The 27,124-nt window shown below is 42.0% G+C and overlaps 1 protein-coding gene and 1 pseudogene across 1 annotated transcript in view; both read right to left on the reverse strand.

Moving 5' to 3' along the window:
• The window catches only part of Rheb (Ras homolog, mTORC1 binding), a 41,852-nt gene that overhangs the window by 6,024 nt on the left and 8,704 nt on the right, over positions 1-27,124 (reverse strand). Inside the window, exons 2-4 of the mRNA XM_031380196.1 lie at positions 12,121-12,192; positions 7,248-7,315; positions 1,845-1,927 (exon numbers count right to left, since the gene is read on the reverse strand). Coding sequence (XP_031236056.1) covers positions 1,845-1,927; positions 7,248-7,315; positions 12,121-12,192 — 223 coding nt within the window. The remainder of the gene's footprint in view (positions 1-1,844; positions 1,928-7,247; positions 7,316-12,120; positions 12,193-27,124) is intronic.
• Positions 21,840-25,099, reverse strand: LOC116097566 (annotated as a pseudogene).

Here is a 27,124-nt window from a genome sequence, read left to right on the forward strand (position 1 = left end):
AAAAAAAAAAAAAAAAAGGAAACAAAACAAAAACTACAAAACAAAACACAGATTAGTACAATATTTATGAAATCTTCTTGGGTATCCCTAGAGCTATTTCTACATCTTTACATTTTTCCGTTTCCCAGGATTGTGGAGCTGGCCAGGTTTGTTTTAACTCAGGTGTAAGTGGGGACTAGCAGCAAAGGGTCTGTTCAGAGCTGCCAGAGTACCTGGTTTCCAGTTACACATCGACACTTCAAGGTATGAGCCCCCTGCCACGAAAGCAGGGAGACAGGAGGGCACGCACATGGAAGAGGAGACAAATTTCTGTTACCAATAGTGTGCAGTGGTTAAGAACCTAAACACTGCCCCACAAGGCTAACTGAGCAGTTGAAATGTAGCTAGCTAGGGCCAGTAAGGAAATGAACTTTACGTTTTGGTAAATTTGAGCTGATTTTCATAGCCACATGCAGCAAGGGCAGAACAATTCCAGTGCTGCAGTGAAGCTCAACCAGAGAGCTGGCCTTGACTGAGTGGGCAACCAGTCAGTGTCACATACAGCCTCTGCAACCTTGGGCAAGTTCCTTCAGCAGCTGTGTGTTTAATTTCTCTTTGCTGAGGTAAGAAACAAGGCATCTGAAGAAGGATGCCCGAAGGAACCGTCAGTGCTGGGCTGTGGTGGGCTGTGACAGTTATTTTCTCTGTGTGTGCTTGGGTAGGTATGCCCTCCTTAGTGTCTCTGATCCTTAAGACAGGGTCTTTGTGAACGGAACTGAACTGAATCAGGGCTTGCTGATTGGCTGGACGGGCTGGCTATCATGCTCCAGGGATCCTTCTGTTTTGAAGTAGGGATTATAGGCCCACGCTATCATGCCTGGCTTTTACATGGGTGTTGTGGATCCAAACTCAGGTTCTCTCTCTCCCTCTCTCTTTTAAAAAAGATGTATGTATGTATGTATGCATGCATGTATGTATTCATTTATTTATTTTCATATATGTAAGTACACTGTAGCTGTCTTCAGATATACCAGAAGAGTACATTGAATCCCATTACAGATGGGTGTGAGCCACCATGTTGTTTCCAGGAATTGAACTTAGGACCTCTGGAAGAGCAGTCAGTGCTCTTAACTCGCTGAGCCATCTCTCCATCCCCAAACTCAGGTTCTCACACTTCGACAGTTAAAAATACTTTATCAATAGAGCCACCTCCCCAGCATCAGTAACATATCATTAAAAAGGTAAACAGTGACAGATTGGCATTTCACACACTGAAAAGATGTCAGCTAGCCATCAAACTTCTACCAACACTGGTATTTCTGTGAATCTTCAAAGACAAACTGCTTCCATTGTCATGAGTTCTCCTTACACATTCAGCCACATCCATGTCTGCTGCAACAGACCACTCCTTTTTGTGACAATGAATGCCATCCCTGGTAACAAATGTATTGCTTAATGGAACCAGAATTCTCATTAATAAAGCAGTGGCTGCATTTTAGTCAGTGATAGCTTATTATTCAAAGGTCTTGCTTCATAAAGCCACAGGACAAAGCATTAAAAAAAAACTCAAGTCATTATATTGGTAAGTCAATTCCATATAAAACCAATTCACTATTTCCCATTTACATATCAGAAAAGCTCAGCTTACATTCAGTTACCACCTAGGCAATATCAAGTAAGAAAATGGATTTATTCTATCAGTGTGGTGGAAATTACTGAGGACTCTATTCCCTATAATAAACTGATTGTTTCACAGGAGCAAAATCACTAAAAACATTTAGTGTAGTAACCAATTCTAACTGTTATTAATTCTAGCACAATCTTTTAAAAGGGTCTATGTATTGTAAAAACTCAAGCAAGCTTACCTTTTGATTGATGTAACAGAATACACAAGAATATAACCATTAATATCTATGGAGTATGTCTGAGGAAAAATGGAATATTCATCCTGTGGGGGGAAAAATTAATTACATTTGAGTAGACTACAAAAAGCAGAGTAAACAATCTGTATTCCAAGTTTCTTATGTATTATTTAAAGAGATTAAATCAAAGAAAAAAGTTTTATGCTAGACAGAGCTATATTAGAACCTGCCTAGAAAAAAAATGGGGGGGGGGTTAGGGGTGTGTTTGATGTATGAAGAAAATTTTAACAGTCCCAAAAGACTGTGTCAAGGTCTTAAATGAAAATATGCAGGGTTGCCGGACAGTGGTGGCGCACGCCTTTAATCCTGGCTCTTGGGAGGCAGAGGCAGTCAGATTTCTGAGTTCGAGGCCAGCCTGGTCTACAGAGTGAGTTCCAGGACAGCCAAGGCTACACAGAGAAACCCTGTCTCGAAAAAGAAAAAAAAAAAAAGAATGAATTTTAGGGGCTGGTGAAATGGCTTAGTGGGTAAGAGCACTGACTGCTCTTCCAAAGGTCCTAAGTTCAAATCCCAGCAACCACATGGTGCCTCATAACTACCCATAATGAGATCTGATGCCCTCTTCTGGTGTGTCTGAAGACAGCAACAGTGTGCTTATTTATAATAATAAAATAAATCTCTGGGCCTGAGTGAACAGGGACTGAGCGAGCAGAGGGCCTAAATTCAATTCCCAACAACCACATAAAGGCTCACAACCACTGTACATCTACAGTGTACTCATATACATAAAATAAATAGATAAATCTAAAAAAAAAAAGAATGAATTTTTAAAGAAAGGAACAATCCTGCAGGCATTTGAATAAAGCTACAGTAATTAGCTTGTACTAGCACATGAATGAATTGATTGGAAAAACTTAAAAAGATGCAGTATGGGAATGAGGTAGGATAAAAAGTAACACAAAATGTGCAAATACAAGCACAGAGCCTTTTAGGGATTCAGTGTGAGCTCTTAATTTGTATGTCAGTAAAATTGTACTCTATACAGGAATCAAAGATTTAAAGATCAAAAATGGCTTGGCTAGCAAAGTGCCTGTCTTGTAAAGCATGAGGAACTGAAGTGAGACTCCCAAAAGCCAGCATGGAAGAGTAACCAGTGCTGTCCTGTGTGTGCAGACAGGTAGATCATTGGCCAGTCTGTCAAGCCAAATCCATGAGTTAGCTGGAGGTTCAGTAAGTCAAGGGCAATTGAAGAAGACACACACCACCAACCTCTGGTCTTTACCTGTGTCCACACCTACTAACCCACACACTGACACACAAGACTTCCTTCATACATACTAGTCATATGATACAATGATAAACTAGGATGTTCATGGCAGCACCGCTGTAGAAGCAATATTGACAACATAACAGGTCAAAAATTATGATATTGCCTATAGCTGCCTCCCATGTCACCAGAGGCTATATGCTTATGAAGTAATTTCTGTGGTAGAGAGAGGAAAACTACAATACTGTATTTATATGTTTATTGTATACTGTAATGGAATAATACAGTGTTATGCCTTAATTAAGTTTTATTATTTATTTTAATACTAGTAAAATTTAATTTTTAAGCTATAAATGTTTAAAGTACATTTTTTTAGGAGTGTTCAAAACAGTTTCTCCATGTCGCCCAGGCTGTCCTCAAACTCACAGAGATCCACCTGCCTCTGCCTCCTGAGTACTGGAATTAAAAGTGTGTGCCACCACAGACAGCCTGGTAAAGCACAAGTTTTAATGATAAAATTGGTTACATTATAAAACTGTCAATTGGATCTATCTACAGTTTTAAAATATATTTTTCTAAAGTTCTTGTTATCTTCCAGCCTCTTCTTCTTTAGGGTCAGGAGTATAGGCTTGTGCTACGCATGGCTTATAAGTTTAGATTTACTAAAACATCTCACCTCTAAATTAGGCCAATCCAAAATGTTTCATGCAAACTCAAACTGAACAAGTTATAGTAACCACATTCATCATTCTCTTCAGCTGGGTAACTAAGCCACAATAATAATCATGTAGTGTACATACTGGTATAGCGATGATCTGGCCAACAACGAACCACACCACAATGGTGGTCCTGTGAAATTACAACTGAGCTGGAAAATCCTCATTGCCTAGTGATATCATTGTTGCATCAGGATCTTACCATTGTAGCACAATGTACTACACTGTCTGTAGTAGTGCAAGAGGTTTAAGAAGACTGTAGTCTAGAGGTGCATGTACTATATATACACATTTATTATTATTTTGGTTTTCCAAGACAAGGTTTCTCTGGGCATCCCTTGTTGTCCTTGAACTGACAGAGATGCACCTGCCTTTGCCTCCAGAGCACTGGGTGGAGGCAAGGTTCCCAATCTGCTTCAGCCTCCAGAGCGCTGTGATTACAGGTGTGGTGGGTACCACCTAGATCCTGCTAGACACTTCACTCTTTAAACAACAACAACAACAACAAAAAAAAAACGTTGATTTATTATTTTTGGGTATGTTTGTGTGCCCACATAAATTTAAACATATCACATGTGTGCAGGTACCTGCAGAGGCCAGAAGAGGGTGATCCCCGGGAACAGGAGTTACAGTCACTGTGAGCCATCCAGTGTGGCCATAAAATTCAGATCTTCTGAGGAACAACAGGTGCTCTTAAGTACTAAGCCATATCTCTCCAGCCCCAATACATAATCTTGACAACAACTGTGAAATCTCCTAAAGTCCTACTGTTCAGAATGTGTCCTTGTTATTAAGTGACACATGCTCATGTTTATGCTGATATAAACTACAAAGTAAAAAGTACTTACAATTTATTATGAATATTTATGGTATACATTTTTTCCTAAAACCTGCAGACTACTGTATAAATTTATTAGATGATGATGATTTTGAGATATGGTCTTGTTATACTGTTCAGGCTGAACCTTAACTCTAGTGATCCTCCTGCCTCAGCCTCTTAAGCCACTCACAAGTGTCTGAAACCCCAGTTCCAGCATATCCGATGCCCTCTTCTGGCCTCTGTGGGTAGTGCATTTATGTGGTGCAGACACTGATTCAGGCTAAACAGCCACACGTATAAAATAAGAATGTGTCTATGATCGCCAGCCCTTACTAATTACTACCAGTCTCACCCCCTAGAACTGGTCAGTCTAATGTCAGAGGTAGGAGATTCATTTTCTGTGGAGTAAGGGTAGAACAGCAGAAGCTGGAGATGCCATGTTTTGGTGCTGTGAACCACACACTAAACATAACCTTTACAAACTATTAATATTAGCAAAGGTGAGAATTATTCAAAGTAGTCAACTCTGGATACATTATCCAGTAACAAGGAACCCACCAGAATGATAGTGGTAACCCAAGTACTGCTCTGAACTACACAGCACATATCATCCCCAAGCTAGGAGCCTGTCAGTTTTATTACCTGCAAGATCAGACCTTAAAAACACTTAAGGCTCTTTGATGCCCACCCAACTGTATGCTCATGTTTAGAGCAAAGCACTTCCTTAGAAGAATATACCTGTGTTGATTTGGAAAGCCCCAGGAAGACATTTCTTCCCTAGCTCTGCTTAAAAAAAGTCCCTGTCAACTGTAGGGATGAGCGCCCTCTGATGTGAGGGGTAAAGTCTATAGAAGCTTCAACCTCATGATCTGTGCAGGTCGATACCAGGAAAGCAGTTGGGGCACAGCAAAACTCATCCTCTGTCTCCAGGTCTCTGGGTAAGTAAGAATAGCTGAGACTCAAAGCCTAAAACTCACAGAGATCCATCTGCCTTTACCTCTTGAGAAAGGATTACAGGTGTGCCACCATGCCCTACCCAACTCAAAGCTTCTTACTGGGGCTCCAGACTTAGCCCCCACTTTCTAGGGGCTTAAAAAAGATTCCAAAGATACAAAAGCAGACTGAGGCCAAGGTAGTGTCAGAGTCCTAGTCTGAACATCTTTGCCCAGGAGCCTAAGTATAAATACACCTGGCTTATCAACGTTAGTAACAGTGTCCCTCACATTAAACGTGTCATTAATTCAGGTAATTAACTGTCTATTCAACTACAAGGACAAAGGGAAGCCTGCAAAATAGGACCCAATTTCTACTTCAGGGATTCCCCCTACCAGTTCTGAGAGAGGTCTGCTGTCTACGTCATTGCCAGGGGCTATTACCATCTCTTGTTTTAAAGAGCCCTGCTGCTATTCTTTCTGAGACTAATGGGTCTGTGGGAATAGAACAGGAATAGTGTCTGTTTCCTTACAACCCCACAGGCTTGGGAGAAAAGTACACGCCACAGTGCTCTAGAAGCTCAACCTCTTAAACAGTCAGGATTTATTTGCTTCCAGAACAAGAACTCCAGGCTTCCCTACGGCCAACACCACTGTTCAGCTGTCTCCTGCTTTACACCCTCCTTCTGTGCTTACTTTACAACAGATTGGAAGGAATTAATTTGTAAGTACAGGACACATCCCATTATTTTAGGTCCATTTCAATATGCTCAGGTCCCATACAAATGCCTCCATTCCACACTGTAGAGATTAGAGCACATGTGCACTGCCCACTGTCCTGACCCTTTGTGATTGCACTGCAAGGGCAGGAAGAGTGAGAGGTGGAAGCCCAGCTCTTTATACTCCCTGCCCTCCAGTGAACAGGGACAGATTCAGTCTAACAAAATGGTTTCTAGGAAAGGCAGCACTGGGTGCTATGGAAACAAGACAGCTAAGCTGTCAAAGGGCTGCTCTGTTTCCTGGGGTCTTCCTTCTTTCTCCGTCCCGCCCGTCGCCCAGCAATGCATTCCCTGCATCATCACTGCTGCACTCACTAATCTGTCTCTCTTTCTTGTGCAGAGGGATATGGAAGAGTTTAACTTTTGGTAATTCTCATCAAGTAAAAGCCAGAGTCAAGTCTGACCACCATAGAATCTAACCAATCTGCTGTTTCCTGGCTCAAGTCCTCATGATGAAATACACTTTACTTCTCTTGCCAGTTCTCTGAGAAATATTTCATTTTTCTCTTAATGTAGGAAAATACACATTATGGAGGGCCAAAAAGAAGGAAGTAATATGATTCTTTAGTATAGAACTAAAGTTTCATTATTCTGTAGTGAGTGTCAACCCTCATTCTACTAACAATATATATATGTATATATGTATATATACATATATACATATACATATGTGTATATATATATACACACACACATATACACACACAGTTAAAACAGTTCTCAACTAGAAAACCAAATTCCTCAGAGATCTGCCACGTGGTCTTACAAACGACCAGACAGACAGAACATTAACCTTCTGCGGTACCCACAGCCCGAGCCCCGGAGTGTGTGTGAGGGCTGCTGCTGGGCAGGACTGTCAGACCCACTGCAGGAAACTCGAAGGGTCGCTTACCTGCCCTGCTGTGTCTACAAGTTGAAGATGATACTCTTGCCCATTTACTGTGATCAACTTGGTGAATGCTACAAGGAAAAAGAGAATAAAATCCTGGTTTAATTAACTCTAGATTACTTAAAAGTTCCAACAATGACAAGTGATCAACTAAGTCCCTAACAGTCTTGTCACAACTTGCCATTACTGGAAAATGAACAAGCCTCACACTGTACAGAGTATCTTCTCCTTCATCAGCCTACTAGGACTTGCTGAAGAGAAGCGAGCTCTGGGAAGCCTTGAATGCTTTCCAAAGGAACTGCACTCAGGCCATGATCCACATTCTATAAGAAAAAACAATGTGACTGCTCCACGGAGAACGCTTCCTCTTAAGTGAAAGACATTATGTAAAGCCAGCAGTCTAGAATGAACCAAAACCACAAAAGATCAAAGATCTTCCCTAATTCACAGGAAGTCTAATGCCACAGCACAAAGAACTAGTATTAAGTGCTAAGAAGCTTCAGTACACTAAAAAAAAAAGCAAACAAAACAACAATTTTACTGAGCTAGTGCAACAATGGAACAGATGTTCTGGGCTCTCAGCTTATAGAGCCAGTCAATTTATTACAGCTTTTTTTTGTTTTGTTTTGTTTTTTTGAGACAGAGTTTCTCTGTGTAGCCCTGGCTGTCCTGGAACTCACTCTGTAGACCAGGCTGGCCTTGAACTCAGAGATCTGCCTGCCTCTGCCTCCCAAGTGCTGGGATTAAAGGCGTGTGCCACCACCACCCGGCTATTACAGCCTTTTAAGGAGGAGAAACCTCAGTTCAGAATTTCAAGGGGACAGGCTTCCAAACACAAGAGGGAGGCTACTCACAGCCATAAACCTTAACAAGCAGATCTGTAGCCCCACAAGAAAGTGGAGCACACTTCTTTTGCGTTGGTGGCTCCAGCTATTCTCCTGGTTGACTGTCCTGTACAATATAAGCCCAGCAACCGAAGCTATCCCTCTGCAGCATAAAGTGGTCCCAATGTGTTTTACCACCCAAGCGACAAAGAGAAATTCTTCAGAAAACTAAGCAACAAAGAGAAAGGCAGAGTATACTATGTGAATCATAGGTGCTGAGGGAGATAAGCTACTAGTTAGTTTATCCCGTTCTAAATGCAAGCAAGGGTGATGGGTGGGTTCATAAAAACAATAGTCTGGATGCTTTTCTGGAAATGGTCCCATTCAGAAAACGGGTAAACCAGATGAAAACTGAACAAGAATAATTCGAGATGGAAAATATCCAATATAAATCCACTGAGTAACTGGGTAGAATGTCACACATTTAAAAACAGCATTTGGGAGGCAGAGGCAGGCAGATTTAAGAAAGTGGTCTGGTCTACATAGCAAGTTCCAGGTCTGCTGGAGCTACACAGTGAGATTCTGATTCAAAACAGTGAAAACTATCTTATTCTATAAAAGTGTTTTACTTTCACTTCTCACCTGGTGTCACCTAACACTGCAGGAACTTTCGATGAGTCAGTCAGAAGGCTTGATGAAAACTATGTAAGAAACACTGGTGAGCAGAAATAGCTATACTTAATTAGAACTAAATAGCTATAGTTGTTTCAAGGTACAACTACTTCCTGGGTACTACTGTACCAGCAGCACTGTTCCACATGCCTGGGATGCTCTAAGCGACGTCTCAGTGAAGACGGGAAACCCATATAACTACCACAGAACTTGGTACTGTGTCTAGGAAAATGGGCACAGGCAGAAATTATATTTAGTGACAAACAAAACGAATCAAGAAAGTCAAGGGCAGAGGAGAGGATAATTGTTTGCTTGCATTATGTTATTTGGGAATTGCACAAGAATCTTGTTTATGAGATGCTGAGGGTCCCTGCCCCCAGCTGGTTCTGACTGGCAAATAAAGCTGCCAGCGGCCAATGGTTGAGTAGGGAGACAGAGGTGGAACTTTAGGATTCATGGGCAAGGGAACCAAAGAGGCAGAGAATTGCCATTTCTGGGAAGAGCAGCCCTAAAGCTTCCCCACATTGGGTCTAGGGTAACAAAGATGGAATATAGATTTTAGTAATACTTACTTTACTCCTTACTAAAGTAAGGAGTATTGAAGGGGAAGCATTAGCAACATGGAAGTTTAGAGGTGGTGTAGCCATTGAGCTGGTCAAGGCATATTAAGTATAAGGCTGCTCGCGCGCGTGTGTGTGCGTGTGTATGTATGTATGTGTGGGTGTATCTTTCATTTGAGAAACCAGAGCATTCCCGCCACCAGAAGGGAGAGTAGAGCAGATTAATCACTACAGCAACAGATAACAGAGATGAAAATGACCAGAATACATTCTATACATGTATGAAATCCACAAAGAAGAAAACAGTGAAGGCAGTCAATCAATCTAAAATACGGTAGCAATGTTGTGAATAACAAGTAAAACTGGACACAGGAAACCTAGGCACTGTGGTAACCACCTGTCCAAGCATTCAGAAAGCAGAACATGAGTTCTAGACCACGCTAGGCTATATATCTAGATTGTCTCCACCTCCCCCTGCCCCAAAAGATATGAGTACTAGGTGAAGCCTGCAAGTAGGCTATAGCTATTTACTGGTCTTGTGCAAACAAAAGTAACATTTCTGAAACTCTGGCATTTACAAAGTAAGATGGTATCACTAAGGTATGATAAGCATCCTTAATTCATATTCACCAAGAGGTCTATGAGCAAAACATGCATGCTTAGTAACACTGTGAGACTCTTCATCAGAATTTCTTAACCATAGACAGTGGTGGTAGCACATGCTTGTCTACAAAGTGAGTTCTAGGACAGCCAAGGCTACTACACAAAGAAACCCTGACTCAAAAACAAACAAACAAACAAACAAACAACAGGGAAATCAAGCAGCCAACAAAAAAATCCTAACCACAAATCATAGTGCCAAGCAGCCCTGAGATGGCACAGGTTATAAACTGCTCTTGTTTTTGCTTGTAAACCACAACCTCTAAGTTTAGTACTCATTAGGCTGTTACCACTACAAAAAAGATAACAACCTATTCTGTAATGATAAAAGCATAAAGTAATTATTAGGTTATTTCTACATCTTAAATAATTGGGGGATGGGGGGCAGGACCAAATCTCAGTATGTAGCTTTGTTGGCTTGAAACTTTTCTCTCTTTCAAATTCATGTTCTTCTCTTTCAAGATCATGGTTGTCACCAAATATTGCTTTCTTACCAATCAGTGGAGGAACAAAGTAAAGGCTCCTACCCTGCTGAGAATCAAATTATAGTAAGTAGAACGGTAACAAAATATGCCCCATCAAGTCTCAAGGGGTATTTGATTTGATAATCATTTCTGCTCTTACCTACAGACTCCACTGAATTAAACACTACGAGTCTATCTTTTACGATGATAATGTCTCCACTGCTGAACACCAAAATAGGAAAAACCCAAAGGCACAGTAAAGAGTGATCCTGACAACACTAAACCAGTCAAGCAGGCTCGACAGCCACGTCCTTCTGTTCCTAACTGCTCTGAGGAGCACGTGTAGAAATGCAATCAAGCTAGGAGGCACAGATCAACTTGGGAACTCTGCCAGCAAACACTGAGAGCCATCAACCTTCCTCTCCCCCATTAACTACCACAAAACTCATCCAAACCCCCATGTTTCCAGATGCTGAAACTTTAATTCACACACTCTTTCCACACCAGGCCTTTCTGACCTGTAGACTCTCACTCTCACCAGAATCAAAACCCATCAGTGTTTCTATTGTAAGTTCAGGAGGTGAAAGCCAACATGCTAGTAATTATGAACCTAGCCACTGAATCTGCTTCCACCTAACATGCCAAATCTATATGCTCCCGACAGCAAACCCTCCTCCATCAGTCCTGGTCTCAAGAGTTTCACACCCTGGCTCCAGAGTCTACCAGGGACTCTAAGATAGTGAAAAAGAAGGCTGAGTTCCCAACAAAGCAGGTGCCCTGGATGTGCTGGACCCCAGCCTGAACATCTGTACGGGTCTCAAAGACAACGGAATAAAGGCCAGGGCTGCTTCTGGCTGCACATGCTCTTTCCTGCATGTGCTATGAACACAACAGCCTTAGAAACAACTTCTTTCCAATGCCGTAGCACCTGCTGGATCCCAGAATAGCGTGTTTGCCAGCAGCCTCTTTCAAGTCTTTAGGACTCAGAGAGCAGAGTGCTCCTCAAGGTACAAGAGTTTAGAGGGTTTTCATTCTTTTCAAACTTGACACCTATACAAAGGGCTCCTGCTCAGTGGAGGGGGTGGGATAAAAATAAGACTGCTCCTGATTCCTTATTCTTGAAGCTGCCTTTGTGTATGAAGGTTTCAGTGTGGGAGCAGAGTCCTTTTGATTGAGATATCACTTTCTTTCGTGTCAGAAGACATGGGAGCTGAATTAAAAAAAAAAAAAAAAAAATCAAGGGCTAGTGAGATGGCTAAGTGGGTAAGAGCACCGACTGTTCTTCCAAAGGTCCTGAGTTCAAATCCCAGCAACCACATGGTCGCTCACAACCACCTATAATGAGATCTGATGCCCTCTTCTGGTGCGTCTGAAGACAGCTACAGTGTACTTATTTATAATAATAAATAAATCTTTGGGCCAGAGAGATTAGAGGTCCTAAAAAGTCAATTCCCAAGAACCAGATGAAGGCTCACAACTATCTGTACAGCTACATAAATAAATCTTTTTTTTTTTTTTTTTTTAAATCAAGGTATACTGAGTAAAATTTCTGTCAATTTTCTTTAGCTCCCCCTCTGGAGAAATATAAATTTAACAGATTACCCCCTGCAACCAAACATTCAAGACTATACAAATAGTATTTGTGTACAAAAAAATAAGGTCTAAGTAGTTCTAAGTAGTTGAAAACAATACTCACTGTTCTCTATGGTTGGATCATAGGAATCAACAAATTGGCCTTCAACAAACTGAATTGTCAACGAGGACTTTCCTGTAAAAGAGAACAGTTTAGAATTATTGGCATATCTGGATAAAAATAACTGCTTTATAAAAAAAAGCCACTGTAGAGCTAGAAGGAGGGCTCAGTGACTTAAGAGCCACATGAAAAGAAACCAAGTTTGACTCCCAGTGCACATAACTGCTCATAACTACCTGTTTTTAAGTCCAGCTCCCCTTCTACATATGTAATAAAAAATTAAATGTTGATAATTAAAAACAAAACTCATAGCAAAAACCCACTCTAGTAGATAAAGAAACTGAAGGTATCCTATCATGCTTTACCACCTGTGTATAATTTCGAAGGTGAAATAAATGTGTTTTATAGGAGAAGACAACCAATTAAGCTAGAACCATGTAAACATTTTTGTGACATTCATAAGTATTACTGACCAACAAGTGTATGGGACAGTTAAGGGAAATCCTGTAAAACAAAAGAGCAGGGCTGGAAAGAAGCTCTGTGGTCAAGAGCACTGCAGCGCTGCTTTACCAGAGGGTCCAGGTTTGATCTCCAGCACCCACTTAGTGGCTTACAACTATTGGGGATCCAATCCTGGGGACTGGACACTGATGGTTTGTATATGCTCGGCCCAGGAAGTGGCACTACTAGAAGGTGTGTCCTAGCTGCCTGGAAGCTGCCATACTCCCGCCTTGATGATAATGGACTGAACCCCTGAACCCGTAAGCCAGCCCCAATTAAATGTTGTGCTTACAAGAGTTGCCTTGGTCATGGTGTTTCCTCACAGCAGAAAATTCTAAGATAGACACCCTCTTTTGACCTCTATGGGTAGGCACTAGGCATACAGATGGTACATACATGGAGGGCAGGTACAATCCCTGTGTAAACTTTTCCTCTATTTCAGTAATTAACAAGTTTGGGTTTTGTGTCTGCACACGGACATGGCCTATGGAAGCCAAAGGACAGTCTTCAATGTTAGCCCTCCTTCAGGTGCTGCCCATCTTTTCACTTTTTATGTAATAGCTGTTCTTATTGGATGGACACTGAGCTCACAGCCTCTATCAGTCTTCCACTTCTCCATGCCCAGGATTACAAGTCCTTATAATCATAGCTGCCTTAAAACAAGACAAAACACAAACAAGACAAAACAAGATGCTGCCATGCTTCCTGCCTTGATTATAATGGACTGAACCTCTGGACCTGTAAGCCAGCCCCAATTAAATGGTGTCCTTAAGAGCTGCCTGGGTCATGATGTAACAGCAGTATACCATCCATTCATCCACCCATCCATTAGGTTTTTGGAGACAGTTTCTGTGTAGCAGCCCTGGAACTCACTCTGTAGAGCAGGCTGGCTTAGAAGTCATAGATCTGCCTGCCTCTGCCTCCTGAGTGCTGGGATTAAAGGTATGCACCACCACCACCACCCACTTCATGTCTATTTTAAAAATCTACATTCTGCATATAAGAGAAAGTAAATTTTTAAAATGATTTAATTTTTTCATTATTTTAGTTAATTAAGTTGGAGGAACTGTTTCTCAGGCCTTGACAAGCCTGATGGAACTCACATTATAGACCAGGCCAGCCTACATGGCAGGGTTTTGTCTACCTCTGCCCTGTCTCCCCTTGGGGATGCTTGGATAAATGTATGAACCACTACTCAGGCCAAGAAAGCTTAAAAAAATTTTTTTTCATTCTTGTTTTTGTGTCAGGGTTTCTATGTGTAGCTCTTGAAAATAAATTCTTGCTGGGCGGTGGTGGCACATGCCTTTAATCTCAGCACTTGGGAGGCAGAGGCAGGCGGATTTCTGAGTTCAAGGCCAGCCAGGGCTCTACAGAGAAACCCTGTCTCGAAAAACCAACCAACCACCAACCAAATCCTTGAGAACTTGTTTGGAGGTTCTAGCAGGGAAGTGCAGCTATTCTACATTCTTGACAGAAGAAGGAGGGATGAACACTGGAGTAGTGAGGGAGGAAGGGACATGTGCCTAGTCAGCCAGATCAGCTGAATCAATGGAGTGACACATGTCGAAGCCAGATGGCCCTCACATCCAAAAGTAAATTCTTAAAGGAAGCTCTGAGTCAAGGTAACTTCCCATGCTGTCCTTGACACCTGCTGCCTTAATGCATTATCTTCATGTGTGCTTTTTCACAGACAGCTGTCAGTGTTACTCCATTATCAGCTTTTAAAGAGTAATCTGGAAAAAAAACTTGTCACACAAGCATTTTATTTAAAATACTTAATACAGAATCCATAGGGTCAGAATTTCACAGTACAGAGCTAGAACATAGAAGCCTACCTTCTTACTCCCTACTGGTACCTAAACATGTTAGAACAGGGTCCCTAAGATAAAAGAAAAGATCCTCGATTATTGTTGTCAGGAAATAGGAAACTATATCGGGGTCATATCACTGCCAAACTCCTCTCTTTCATGTCCTCAGATTATTACATGTGTTTTACAGGCTTGCTTGACTTAACTCCTGCTTGGAATGGTATTTCTACTCCACCCCTATACTGCAAGCAGGGCGTAGTTCCGCAGAGTTGCACAGCTCACAGGCTGAGGACAAGGAGCCCTAACTTGAAATTAATTCATAAAAGGCAGCACCCACCCACTCCTCAGCAGCAGCTCAGTCCTTACTACAACTCCACTATGGCCCACAGAATCACACATGCTAACTTATCCACTTGTCTGGGCCTTCTCAGGTCCAGTCACCAACATCCTGCCTCTGCTAGCTGTGACCTCTACCATAGCTGCCACCGCCACTCCCAGATTTCTGAGTGTATGACTCATTCCTGTCATTCTGTCCAGTACAAATGTCAATTCTGCAGGGAACCTATCCCCAATGCACCCTACCTAAGGGAATACCTGTTCCCCAGCAATGTCCTCCTGCAGCCACCTGTCACCTCTTCTCCCCATTTAGCCCACTGAGATCAGCCTGACACACCACATTCATTTCTAAATGAATAAAACCAAAGCGCAGTTCTCATCTCTTCTATCCAGATAGTTTAACAGAACAATTTCATTAGCATTTATAAGCACCAATCATGGGTCTGTCCATGATACAATAGCAGTTCAGGGACTACCCAAAGTTAAGTGGACATGTTATCAATAAAGAAGAATCTAACAAAAAGTTTAGGTACTATTTCCAGGAACAAAGACAGCAAAGGACAAGAAAAATCCCTCTTATGTTAGTAAAAACAGTTGGGAAAAAATTTATCTCCTTATTTTATGTATGAGTGTTTTGCCTGCATGGCTGTCTATGACTGCAGGGGTCAGAAGAGGATGTTGGGTCCTCTGGAACTGGAGTTACAGGTGATGGGTGACCTGACATGTGGGTGCTGGCAATCAAACTCTCCCTCTGGAAGAGTAATTAGTGCCTTAACCACTGAATCTAAAAGAAAATTAAAAAAAAATATATATATATATATATATAATATATGTATATATTATATATATATATCAGAGAAGTTTAATTAGAAAGAATGAAGAAAAAAGTTCTTTGTAAAAATATTTTAATTACATTTATTTATTCACACACATGTATTCGAGTACAGGCACATGCCACAGTGCTTGTATGGAGGTCAGAGGACACCCGGTGGCAGCTGGTTCTCTCCTTCTACCATATGTGTCCCAGGAATGAAACTCTGATTCTCAGACTTGGTGGAAAAGTGTTGCTGAGCCATCACTTCTACTCAACATTTTTTTTTTTTTTTTTTTTTTTTTTTTTTGTTTTTGTTTTTCGAGACAGGGTTTCTCTGTATAGCCCTGGCTGTCCTGGAACTCACTCTGTAGACCAGGCCGGCCTGGAACTCAGAAATCCACCTGCCTCTGCCTCCGAAGTGCTGGGATTAAAGGCGTGCGCCACCACTGCCCAGCTGAATTAACTGCCCAGGAAAGTTAACCTGATATTGTAACAAGTCATCTGGTAAAACCACAGGAGACAGTCTAGCCAAAATCCCAACAAACAACAATTACTGTCATCCTGAGAAGTCAGCTGGGTAACAAAATTTAAACCCTGACTCTTTAGGATGCTAATTGAATATGTCCTTCCGACTGGTCCCTAGAGGAAAGGTATTATTAGTTAGGAGAAATGGCTGTAAGCAGCTGGGTCTCCCATAGGTCTCTCCTCCCTTGTTGGACTTTCCTCCTAAGGAAGAGATCACTAATTACTGAAACCAAGACAGGAAAGTTCCACTTAGCTGTTCCGCTGTCTTCATTAGAAAGTAGAACACTAGACAACTGTCAATGAAATCTAGTCAACACCGACCAGTCATCCTTGTCAACAAAGCACAACACCTGTGCTCAAGTGCACTCAGCTGCTACGGTACTGGAGCTTCCAGGGACACCTCTGAAACAGCAGTTCAGCTCTTGTGGAAAAGTCAAGTTCTGTGTGTGATATGTTGGCGGCTACTAAAAATCAAACATTATGACCAACATTTATGACTCCCCCTCACAAAACCTGACATTTACTTTGGTTTTTGTCTCTAGCAAATCTTAACTTCTGAAAACACCAGCGACTTGTCAAAGGTGAGTCTGTAAAGGCGGCCACACTCAAAATTGTACTGTGGAGAAGCTAAAACTAAAACTTTGGGGGTGGGGGGAGGTGTCTGAGAAATGTTACAGGAAAAACGACCTAAGAATGATCGGAAATAAACAGAAGAGGAGTGCATGTCTGGGCAGTGCACACCGGCACAGCAAGGGCAAACCATCAGCAATCAACAGCACACAGTATAAAGGTTATGTAAAGAACCAGCCTCAAGTCCCAGTTAGCTCCCACAGACTCCTCTTCCTAATAAGACAACTGTCTTTGTTTTAAAAACTACAGAAAAATTAAAAAAAAAAAATTCTCACTTTCACTAGATAAGAAGGGCATCAAGTTGGTTTATTTGTTTTGCCATGATAAAATAGCATGGTAAGTATTCCACTCTATTTTTTCTGAAGCTGTACTTTCAAGGTTGTTATTGATTCCCATGCTTTGTGAATACAAAAAAAAAGTGTATATCACTTATATAACCACTTAGCTGGTTTCAGATTAATTCAACTTGTTTTTATGTTTCTTCTCCTAAAACACATTTAACTACTTTCATACCTCCATCCTCATACCAGCACTCTCTATTAAAACAATTTACATTTCTAATTCATTGGGCTAGGATGGGTAGGGCAGGGGCTTGCTCTACTAACTAGGTGATCAACCTAACACTGTAGCAAACCCAGTAGTATCTATCACGGGAACCTCCCCTTTATAGCACTTTGGTTACCTGTCTCCTTGACATATCAGGAAGTGAGGGCCGGTCACTGTGACCCAAACTGCCTCAACACCTGCTGAGGATCAGTCAATCAGTCTTGGGCATTCTGCCAGCACACATTCTTTCCAGCAGTCATCACCCCATTCTGACCAACTCTGAAGCAATGTTTTCAAAGCGGGGACAATGAACCACTGGGTCCTGAGATTCACTTACTGAGCCATGGCTCACATTGTTTCTTTAAGAAATAGGAACACTGGCCTGGAATGCAAATAAAGGTGTTGGGAAACTTCAGTTTGGGACACATTTATAACTGGGTGACCATATGAAGTTTATTACTATAGGTTGCAATTGAAAAGGGTAGAAATATACTTTATACTTTATACTTTAAGGGTGTTCCATGTTGTAATGGTTAGCAATCTTACTCAGATATACTACTGTAACCCTGACTCTCAATCTCTAACCTCTACAGGCTTCACTTCACTTCCAAGATAAGTCATTTCCTAATACTGCTTTGTCAGGGGCCACCAACTTCCTGTGAGCCTTCTGATAAATCTGTGATCCTAGCCCGGCAGTGGTGGCACACACATTTAATCCCAGCACTTGGGAGGCAGAGGCAGGTGGATTTCTGAGTTCGAGGCCAGCCTGGTCTACAAAGTGAGTTCCAGGACAGCCAGGACTACACAGAGAAACCCTGTCTCGAAAAACCAAAAAAAGAAAAAAGAAAAGAAAAAGAAAGAAAAGAAAAACCAATAATAATAATGATGATGACGATTATGATAAATCTGTGATCCTAATCTAATCTAATGAATTGCTATTGCGAGCCTGTTCAGTATCTTTGGGCCTTAGCATTTACAAGCTAGGTCTTCTCTAGGTCCCACCTCTGTAGCTCCCTTTTCTTCTGCACTAGAAGTTTTATGTTCTAAGTGTACCCCCAGCAACCTAGCACCACAGAGTACTTGTTATCAAGCCTGCCAAAACCTCCTTGACAGGAAGCTCTAGTACAGGAGTATATCAGCAAGTGTACCCCTGTGTGTTCTGCCATTGTGCAACAAGTTGAACTATGATCCCGATCTACCATCCAACAAGTTCTCCAATGCTCTAATTCCCACCAGCAGCTCAGAGCATAAGCATTTAAACCCTGTTGATACAGCCATGATTATTACATGCCACGACCCTTGAGGTAACAACATTAAGCACTGTTCACACAGCCTGTGAAAGCACACCTGTCCATGTGACATCATCGACACAAACCATCTTTCTCTAACAGAAGTTTTTCTATCCCCTTGTTCTCTTACCTAGTTCCTCTCAGCCGCCTCTAACCTTTCTCCTGCTGGAACAGTTCAAGACAGATTTCCTCCTAGTTCACTCTATGCCACATAGCTTGTTCCATATCTGTCTCTGAAATATTTCAGAATCCCAATGAGTGCACCTATGTGTGGTTCTGTCTGCTGTCAGACAAACACCTTGCTAGGGTTGTGAGCAGCTGTGTGTTACACACTTGACCACGAATAATAGAATAAATAGTGCAGGCCAAAGAAAAAGATCTTAGCCACTTAAATAAAACTCCACTCCACTAACCCAGGTTCAATGAACTCATGGAGATGCATGTTCATCTGCATGTCCTGCAGAAAACCAACCAAAATAAAAAGGTGTACAGATTCAGAAGAGCCTTGAAGAAATAGATCAGAGATCAAAACTACATACAGAGGCAATTAAGGAGAATTAGTTTTCTAATTTCAAAAAAGAAACTAATCAGCAAGACGAAACCAGACTGAAAGAATACAAGCTCATCAAAAGGATGCAAGTGAAAAACTATGGAGAGGGCTGGTGAGATGGCTCAGCGGGTAAGAGCACGGACTGCTCTTCAGAAGGTCATGAGTTCAAATCCCAGCAACCACATGGTGGCTCACAACCACCCGTAATGAGTTCTGACGCCCTCTTCTGGTGCGTCTGAAGACAGCTACAGTGTACTTACATATAATAAATAAATAAATCTTTAAAACAAACAAACAAACAAACAAAAAAAGAAAAAAAAGAAAAACTACGGGGAAATACACAAACCAACACATACACCCACCCACACACCCCAAAACCAAATACTAAAACTACCAGCCAGTGAGTGATGACCAGAGACTTCTGAGTGTCTCTGGGGGACTGACGTTCCTTCAAAACCGCAGCTCTGCTTGCTCTTTCCTGTTATGCATCCACTTCAGCTTTCACTTCTAGTGTCTGCAGTTACAGACACCAGTGCTTCTATAGCCACGGTTACCTCACGTGCCATCTATCTTCATTCCACTTCTATTAGCTGCATTTCTGTAGTTCCAAGCTTGGGAACATTTCATCCCTCAGTAAACCTTTAAGGTCTTTGTAAAAGGAACAGGAACTGACAGTGCCTGCTCATAAACGGCTTGAGTGATTCTTATAAGGAAGAAGACAGTCAGAAACCCAAAAGGAAACATTCTTTGAGTGTTTGAGGTAGGAGTGACACACAGAATAGAACAAGTCACAGAGCACAGGAACCAAGTTCCTCACTAGGGATATAAGATAGGGGAGGGATATATAAAGGGGAGAGGAGAAAGTAAGTGAGATGGAGTAATCTGGAGGAAGCAAGAAAAACCCAAACATTACAAACCTCAAGTTATAGTCCTAGACAAATGAGACAAAACAGTGTGGTGGTTGATTTGATGGTATTTCGGTCACCTAGAAGACATAGCGCTGGTTATGCTGGTGAGGATGCTGTAACTGAGAATGGAATGTCTACCCTGCAAGTGTGTGGCACCATCCCATGGGCTGGGGTCCTGGATGAATAAAAGGAGAAAGGGGCAAAACCTCACAGAGCCCCAACACTCACCACCTCCTGCTTCCCAAGCACAGATCATGTGACCAGCTGTCTCACTCAACATCAACTTCTGGTCTCTACCTGCACACCTGAACCATGCATATACAGATACAAAAACTGTTCTAGGACTTAATTAAGTCATCCCCTTAATGAATTAAGTGAACGAAAAATAAGCTATGGACCTGCAGGAAAGTATGTTCAAAACACTGTGGAGTAACTGCAGAAACCAGCAAAGTAAAAAGGGACCATTGCTGGGGTGGGGGACAGGGGCAATAGAGAAGGGCACACAGCATGACACACGTGGTCTGAGGGGAATATGACAAAAGTGGGGGAGGGAAAGGGCATGGGAGGTGGAAGAGCATAAATGAAGCAGGGAGGAGGGTAAAATAATAAGGATGTCTTACAAGGTATTAAGTAATAAGGAATGATACTATTAACTACCTAAAAATGCATATAGTACATGAGTTAGTGTATAAATAGACATTTAACTTAAATTAAAAATTCCCACCTGAGCTAACAACACTACCACAAAGGATTCATAGAGCATAGAACAAAACCCTAATACCTGGCACTTGAAAATCCTCTTAAAAGTTGTTAGTCAGAGTTGTCCCCTGGAGGTGGAAGGTCAGTCCTTATTGCTGAAGAGACCTTGTACTTCAGACAGAGTTCAGAGGCCCCAGAAGGATCTAACCTGAAGGCTGCCTCGCTGAGGGCAAGCAATCTTTCAAGATAGCAGGCACTGAGCAAGCTTCCAAGAAGGGAAGCAAGCAGCAGTCCTACTCAGCCATGATGCATATAAACCACAACAGTGACCAAATGGCGCCATGACACTGAGTACTGGCAGTATCCAACAGCTCTCTAATTGGACCTAAGACCATCCTGACAAGAAGGAAACCATGCCTAGTACTGGCTAGTGAAGTCACTGAATCTTGAAGGAGAACTACAACCACCACCTTAATACACCAGTGGGACTCTTCAGTCTAGTCCATCCTTATGTAGGTTCTGGGGCTTGAACTCAGGTCACTAGGCTTCTGGAAAGCACCTTTACATACTAAGCCATCTGGCTGGCCTTGTTACCTCAAGCTGTATGAAGGTACATACACAGTCACCGAGGATGTATTTTAAAAATACATACCTATGTCAGCATCCTCATTTCAAAGGAGCTCCGCAGGAACTCAAGTATACTTCGGGAAAGTAGTCACCATGACTGGTAACACAAGCACCGTTGTCAGCACAGGGTCTGATGAGGGCACAGAGGCCAACAATACAAAGTTTTTCCCTTATTTTTTGCTACATAGCTCTCACTGTCCTTAAATTCATGGGCATATTGCCTCTTAAGTGCTGGGATTACAACTGTGTGTCACCTTGATGGGCTTGAATAAATACTGCCCCTTCCCCCACAGCACTTAGTTGAGGATGACCTTGAACATCATTCTTCTGCTTCTACCTCCCAAATCCTGGACTACTGGCACACACCAGTACAGTGGATTCTTCATGATGCTAGCCCAGGGCTTCATGCTGGTAGGCAAGTATTCTAGCAACCACATCCTCATTCCAAACTGTTTAACAGAAAACTCACTTAAGGCATTTTTATTAGAGTTTGCAAACGTTAATAAAGATAAAGCAAGGTGGAAGTCAAGAAGAACAGATTTTGATAAAGTATAGGTAATTAAATATCTGTCAAAGAAGAAGAATAAAAAAAAGGCAAAAAAAGAGGTTGGAAAGGTAATTCAGAATGTAAGAGTGCTTACAATCAAGTCTGACCCACAGGGTAGGGAGAACTAACTTCCAAATTGTCCTCTGATCTCAACATGTGTACTGCATCAAACACGTGCAGGTTAAAAAAAAAAAAAGACAAAAATTAAAATACCAATTTTGATTGATTAAAGAGCATAAAAATTAAGGTTGCTTAAAATATCCATGTGTCAGCTAAACAATCATATTTATAAGGAAAATTTCTTACCAGATTTACTCCAACATTAACTCAGTTCTCAAGACACTTTTGCTGTCCTGGAGCCATACATGGATAATGGTTATGAAGCACAGTAGGCAGCTCTGGAGCCATATATGGATAATGGTTATGCAGCACAGTAGGTAGCTCTGGAGCCATACATGGATAATGGTTATGCAGCACAGTAGGTAGCTCTGGAGCCATACATGGGTAATGGTTATGAAGCACAGTAGGTAGCTCTGACATGTGTATGTTAAGAGTTTGGAGATTTAGTATGAAAAATATTTTTAAATTGCATGTTGAAATGAAAGTACTTTGGATATACTGGGCTAAACTTTACTGGAACAGAAGTATCCTACTTCTATAGACTAAATTTATATAAATTAAGCCCAGAATACCTTTAGAAAGGTATAATGCAACTATCTTAAAACTAAAATTTCTATTCAGTCATTCAGTACAGACCAAGAAAGAAATTGTCTAGAAATGAAACTTATCCCCAACAGGAATGAGAAAAACACCTGTGAGACTCAACCCTTTGGGGATGGGGTGTAAAACAACCCTTTCACAGGGTTCCCTAAGACCATTGGAAAACAGACATTTACATTACAATCTATAACTAGCAAAATTGCAGATAAAGTAGCAACAAAAATAATTTCATGGTTGGGAGTCATCATGAGGAACTATATTCAAGGGTCACAGCATTAGGAAGGTTGAGAACCACTGATGTAGACACACGAATGCTCAGCACCCCTGCCTGTCTGACTCAGCAGTGAGCCCACTGGGCTCTGAAACTTCCTTTGTCCCTGGTGTGACAACAGGAAACAACCAAACCTAAAGTGAGAAGGGATGCTGGATCAACCCTTGGTTGACATTAAGTTATCAGGAGCAGAAAACATTAGTTCCCAACATGGCGAGCTATCCCAGAACTGTGGGGGTCATTGCTAGGGTCTCTATAGCCAGAAGCCAGGCAGATGTGAGATCTGGCAGGTACAAAAATGAATCTTATCCACTATCTAGCCCTTGGTCCTGCTGTTAGGTTTTCTTCTTTCTTTCTTTCTTCCTTCCTTCCTTCCTTCCTTCCTTTTTTATACACAGAACAGCAAATACCTTTATTACACTATGAACATGGCTTATTTGCCTTTCCGGGCTTTGATCTTCCGCAGACAGAACTCCAGCTCCCTGCCTCCGAGCACATAAGCCGTCTAAGCCGTCTGCTCTGCCATACAGGCCTGGTCTTGAGGCAGTACAGGCGAGAGGCTTGCCTTACTGGGACTGCTCCTCCAGAAGACTGCTGATTTGGGCATTCTTTTTCCTTTTGTTGTATTTCTTTTGAATTTTCTTTGATTGTTTTTTTATTTAAAATCTCTTCCACCTAAGGAGTCAGCTTGGCCCCCTTCTTGCGGCCCAGGGGCAGTGCACAGTGAGACTTATACCACTGCCGGTACTGTGTGCGGTCAATGAGCACAATACAGTTCTTCACCAGGGCCTTGGTGCGGACCACCTCATTATTGGATGCATTGTAGACAACATCAATGATCCTTGTTTTGTGAGTGTAACACTCAGAGCCCCAGGAAAAGTTTCCCACATCCAGTCTCAGGCCACGGTACTTCTTAATGCCTCCTCGAACTCCGACCATGTGTATGTGGCGAGGGCCAATCTTAGTGTTGGCAGCAGGCTGTCCCAGCTCATACTTCCGCTTCTTGTGGTAGAGCTTTCTCTTACCCACCGTCTTGCAGCGCTTGTGCCAGCCGTCCTGAAAGATGCCCATCGCTTGGCGCTGGCTGGAAAGAGCAGGTTTTCTTCTTTTAACCAACCAAAGGCAACACTGCCTGCTCACACTAGCACAGTCCCTACCCGAAGGACATCCTGCATTGGCCCACAACAACTCAGTCTTTCTGATTGCTCCACCTTCTTCCCATAACACAGGAGATTTTTCTGGAGATGTAAAACAAATTATGATCCAGGGGCCAAATTTGGCTAAGAATCTGTTTTATCTTTTGTACAGACTATGAGTTAAAAGCAGGTGTGTATGTTTTTCTTTCAGTGGCTTCAAGAAAAAAAGCTAGTATTTTATATCTGAAAATCAGATAAAATTCCAATTTCAAACCCATGATATGATTTCAATGAGACTAAACTACAGCCATTTGTTGATGTAGTGCCTTCCTATGTTTTTAGACTCTAAGGGCAAAGGAGAGTAGTTCCAACAGGAGGCATCTAGCCTGCAAAGCTTAACACTATTATTTGACTTGCTGCAGAAAGTCAGCCAATCCTTAGTATAGATGATAACTCTATATTTGTTGATTAAAATCCTTTAAGGAAAGCCTACAACTTAATAGGGTCTACAAAGCTGTTCCTTCCTAGCACAAAGCTCAGTTCCACTGTCCTCCCCACTCAACATTTTGCTCCTCTACGCCCTTGTCCACCAGTAGAAGTACACTGTCCTTTATAGAGACACTCCTCCACCCCTGTAGCTATCTTAGCTTTCCCTTTGATTGTTTCTCTCAAGGATTTCCCTAGCCTAATGATTACATGCCAGCTCTATGCTTGGTACATGGATAGAGAATGCCCTCAAACATCTACCTATTTGAGTAAGTAACACAAAAATAGCACTTTAAACCCCTTCAACCAACAGTGCAGTGTGTCAAGCTGTGGAGAGAACTGAAATCCTGATGATAGTTGATAAAGCCTGGACTCTCCTAGAAGCATGCCCACATGCTCACCAGGAGCATGCCCACAATGTCCACAGGGACAGCTCCCAGGGAGGAGGTTCTACCTGTAGGGCCAGCAACATCCAACCTACACTCAAAGCTCAGGGGAAAGTCCTACCCCTGGATCAGTTTGGATGAACTGGTTCATACAGAGAAAACATCCTGTCAAGACTCCCAGAAAATCTGCTTCTTTTTTTTTTGTTTTTTTTTTTTGAGACAGGGTTTCTCTGTGTAGTCCTGGCTGTCCTGGAACTCACTCTGTAGACTAGGCTGGCCTTGAACTCAGAAATTCGCCTGCCTCTGCCTCCCAAGTGCTGGGATTAAAAGGCGCGCGCCACCATCGCTGAAAATCTGCTTCTTAAGAGCTTTGTTTGGCCGTGGGAGGCAGAGTGAGTTCCAGGACAGCCAGGGCCACACAGAAACCATGTCTCGAAAAAACCAAAGAGTTTTGTTTATTTGGTTCCCTGCCCCCGACCTGGGAAATTTTCCTGCCATGTAAATTTCAGACTATACTGGCAGCTTAAATTTTGTAGGCCTTCTTCTCTGTGAGCATACTTGGTGATGCCTTGATTCAAATCTTGGCCCAGCACATGAGCGTCAGTACAGACATTCCTATCCCTATCCAAGACCACAAAAGGAGCTTCTCAACAGAGGGATTAGAAAATGCAGATTGTGTTCCCATTGCCACTCATGCCATGGAGATTAGTTACTATGAGTGAACTTTTGGCATATCTCTGTATGTGTGTGTGTGTGTGTGTGTGTGTGTGTGTGTGTGTGAGTGTTTGTGTTTTCTAGCAGGCTCTGTGTAGCCCTGGCTTGGAAGTGATTATGTAGACCAGGCTAGCCTCCAACTCACAAGGTCCACCTGCAGGATTCAAGGCAAGCACTATCATACCTATGTTGTATATTTTAATTCAGTCACTTATAGAAACTGTAGCCAAAAGGAGAAACCATAGTTTAATCTATCTATCTATCTATCTATCTATCTATCTATCTATCTATCTATCTATCTATCTAATCATATGTACACTATAACTGACTTCAGACACCCCAGAAGAGGGTATCAGATCTCTTTACAGATGGTTGTGAGCCACCATGTGGTTGCTGGAATTTGAACTCAAGACCTTCGGAAGAACAGTACTCTTAACGGCCGAGCCATCCCTCTAGCCCCATAGTTTAATATATTTACAGTAGATTTCATATGTGATTTTGATATTAAAACCAGCCTAATAGGGTCTAACAAGACAGGGCTCGGCAGGTAAGAGTGCCTTCGCCAACCCAGTTTACCCAAGTTCTACCACCGGAACCCACATGATGGAAGGAAAAAAACCCTGATTTCCTTAGGTTGTCTTCTGGCAACATACCATGGTAACTGCAGGTACATATGTATGTACACACACACACACACCCATACACACACACACTCAAAAAATTCCTGCTAAAATATCAGCTGAGCACATTTATTTAAAGACATACTTAGAAAATTTAATGGTAAAAGCTGGTATTTGGGGCTGGAAAGATGGCTCAGTGGTTAAGAGCACTGACTGCTCTTCTGAAGGTCCTGAGTTCAAATCCTAGCAACCATGTGGTGGCTCACAACCACCCGTAATGAGATCTGATGTCCTCTTCTGGGGTGTCTGAAGACAGCTACAGTGTACTTACAGATAATAAATAAATAAATCTTAAAAAAAAAAGCTGGTATTTGCATACTGCTTATAAATTATTTATTATGCCATCATGTAGTTAACATTCAACTCTAACTTTTTTTTTGTTTTTGGTTTTTCGAGACAAGAGTTTCTCTGTATAGCCCCGGCTGTCTTGGAACTCACTCTGTAGACCAGGATGGCCTAGAACTAAGAAACCCACCTGCCTCTGCCTCCCAAGAGCTGGGATTAAAGGTGTGTGCCACCACTCTAACTTCAGGAGTCTTTCTGTAGACAAGCACAAAGAGAAATGGTAAGTTGGACTCAGTACAGGGTGATATTACAGTTAAGAAAAAAGCCATCAGGACCCCTGGGAGTTCATTTCATCAAGAGCCCATCACTCTATCCACAGGAAAATACAAAGGCTAGAAGCTTCCTGTTCTGAACTAATATCAGTTTAGATTAAAATTCCCAGGTGGGTATGGTGGCACACACCTTTGATCCCAGCACTCGGGAGGCAAAGGCAGGCAGATCTCTGTCAGCTGGAAGACAGACTGGTCTATGTAGTGAGTTCCAGGACAA

Source organism: Mastomys coucha, unplaced genomic scaffold (assembly GCF_008632895.1).
Source record: "Mastomys coucha isolate ucsf_1 unplaced genomic scaffold, UCSF_Mcou_1 pScaffold19, whole genome shotgun sequence".
Classification (NCBI taxonomy): domain Eukaryota; kingdom Metazoa; phylum Chordata; class Mammalia; order Rodentia; family Muridae; genus Mastomys; species Mastomys coucha.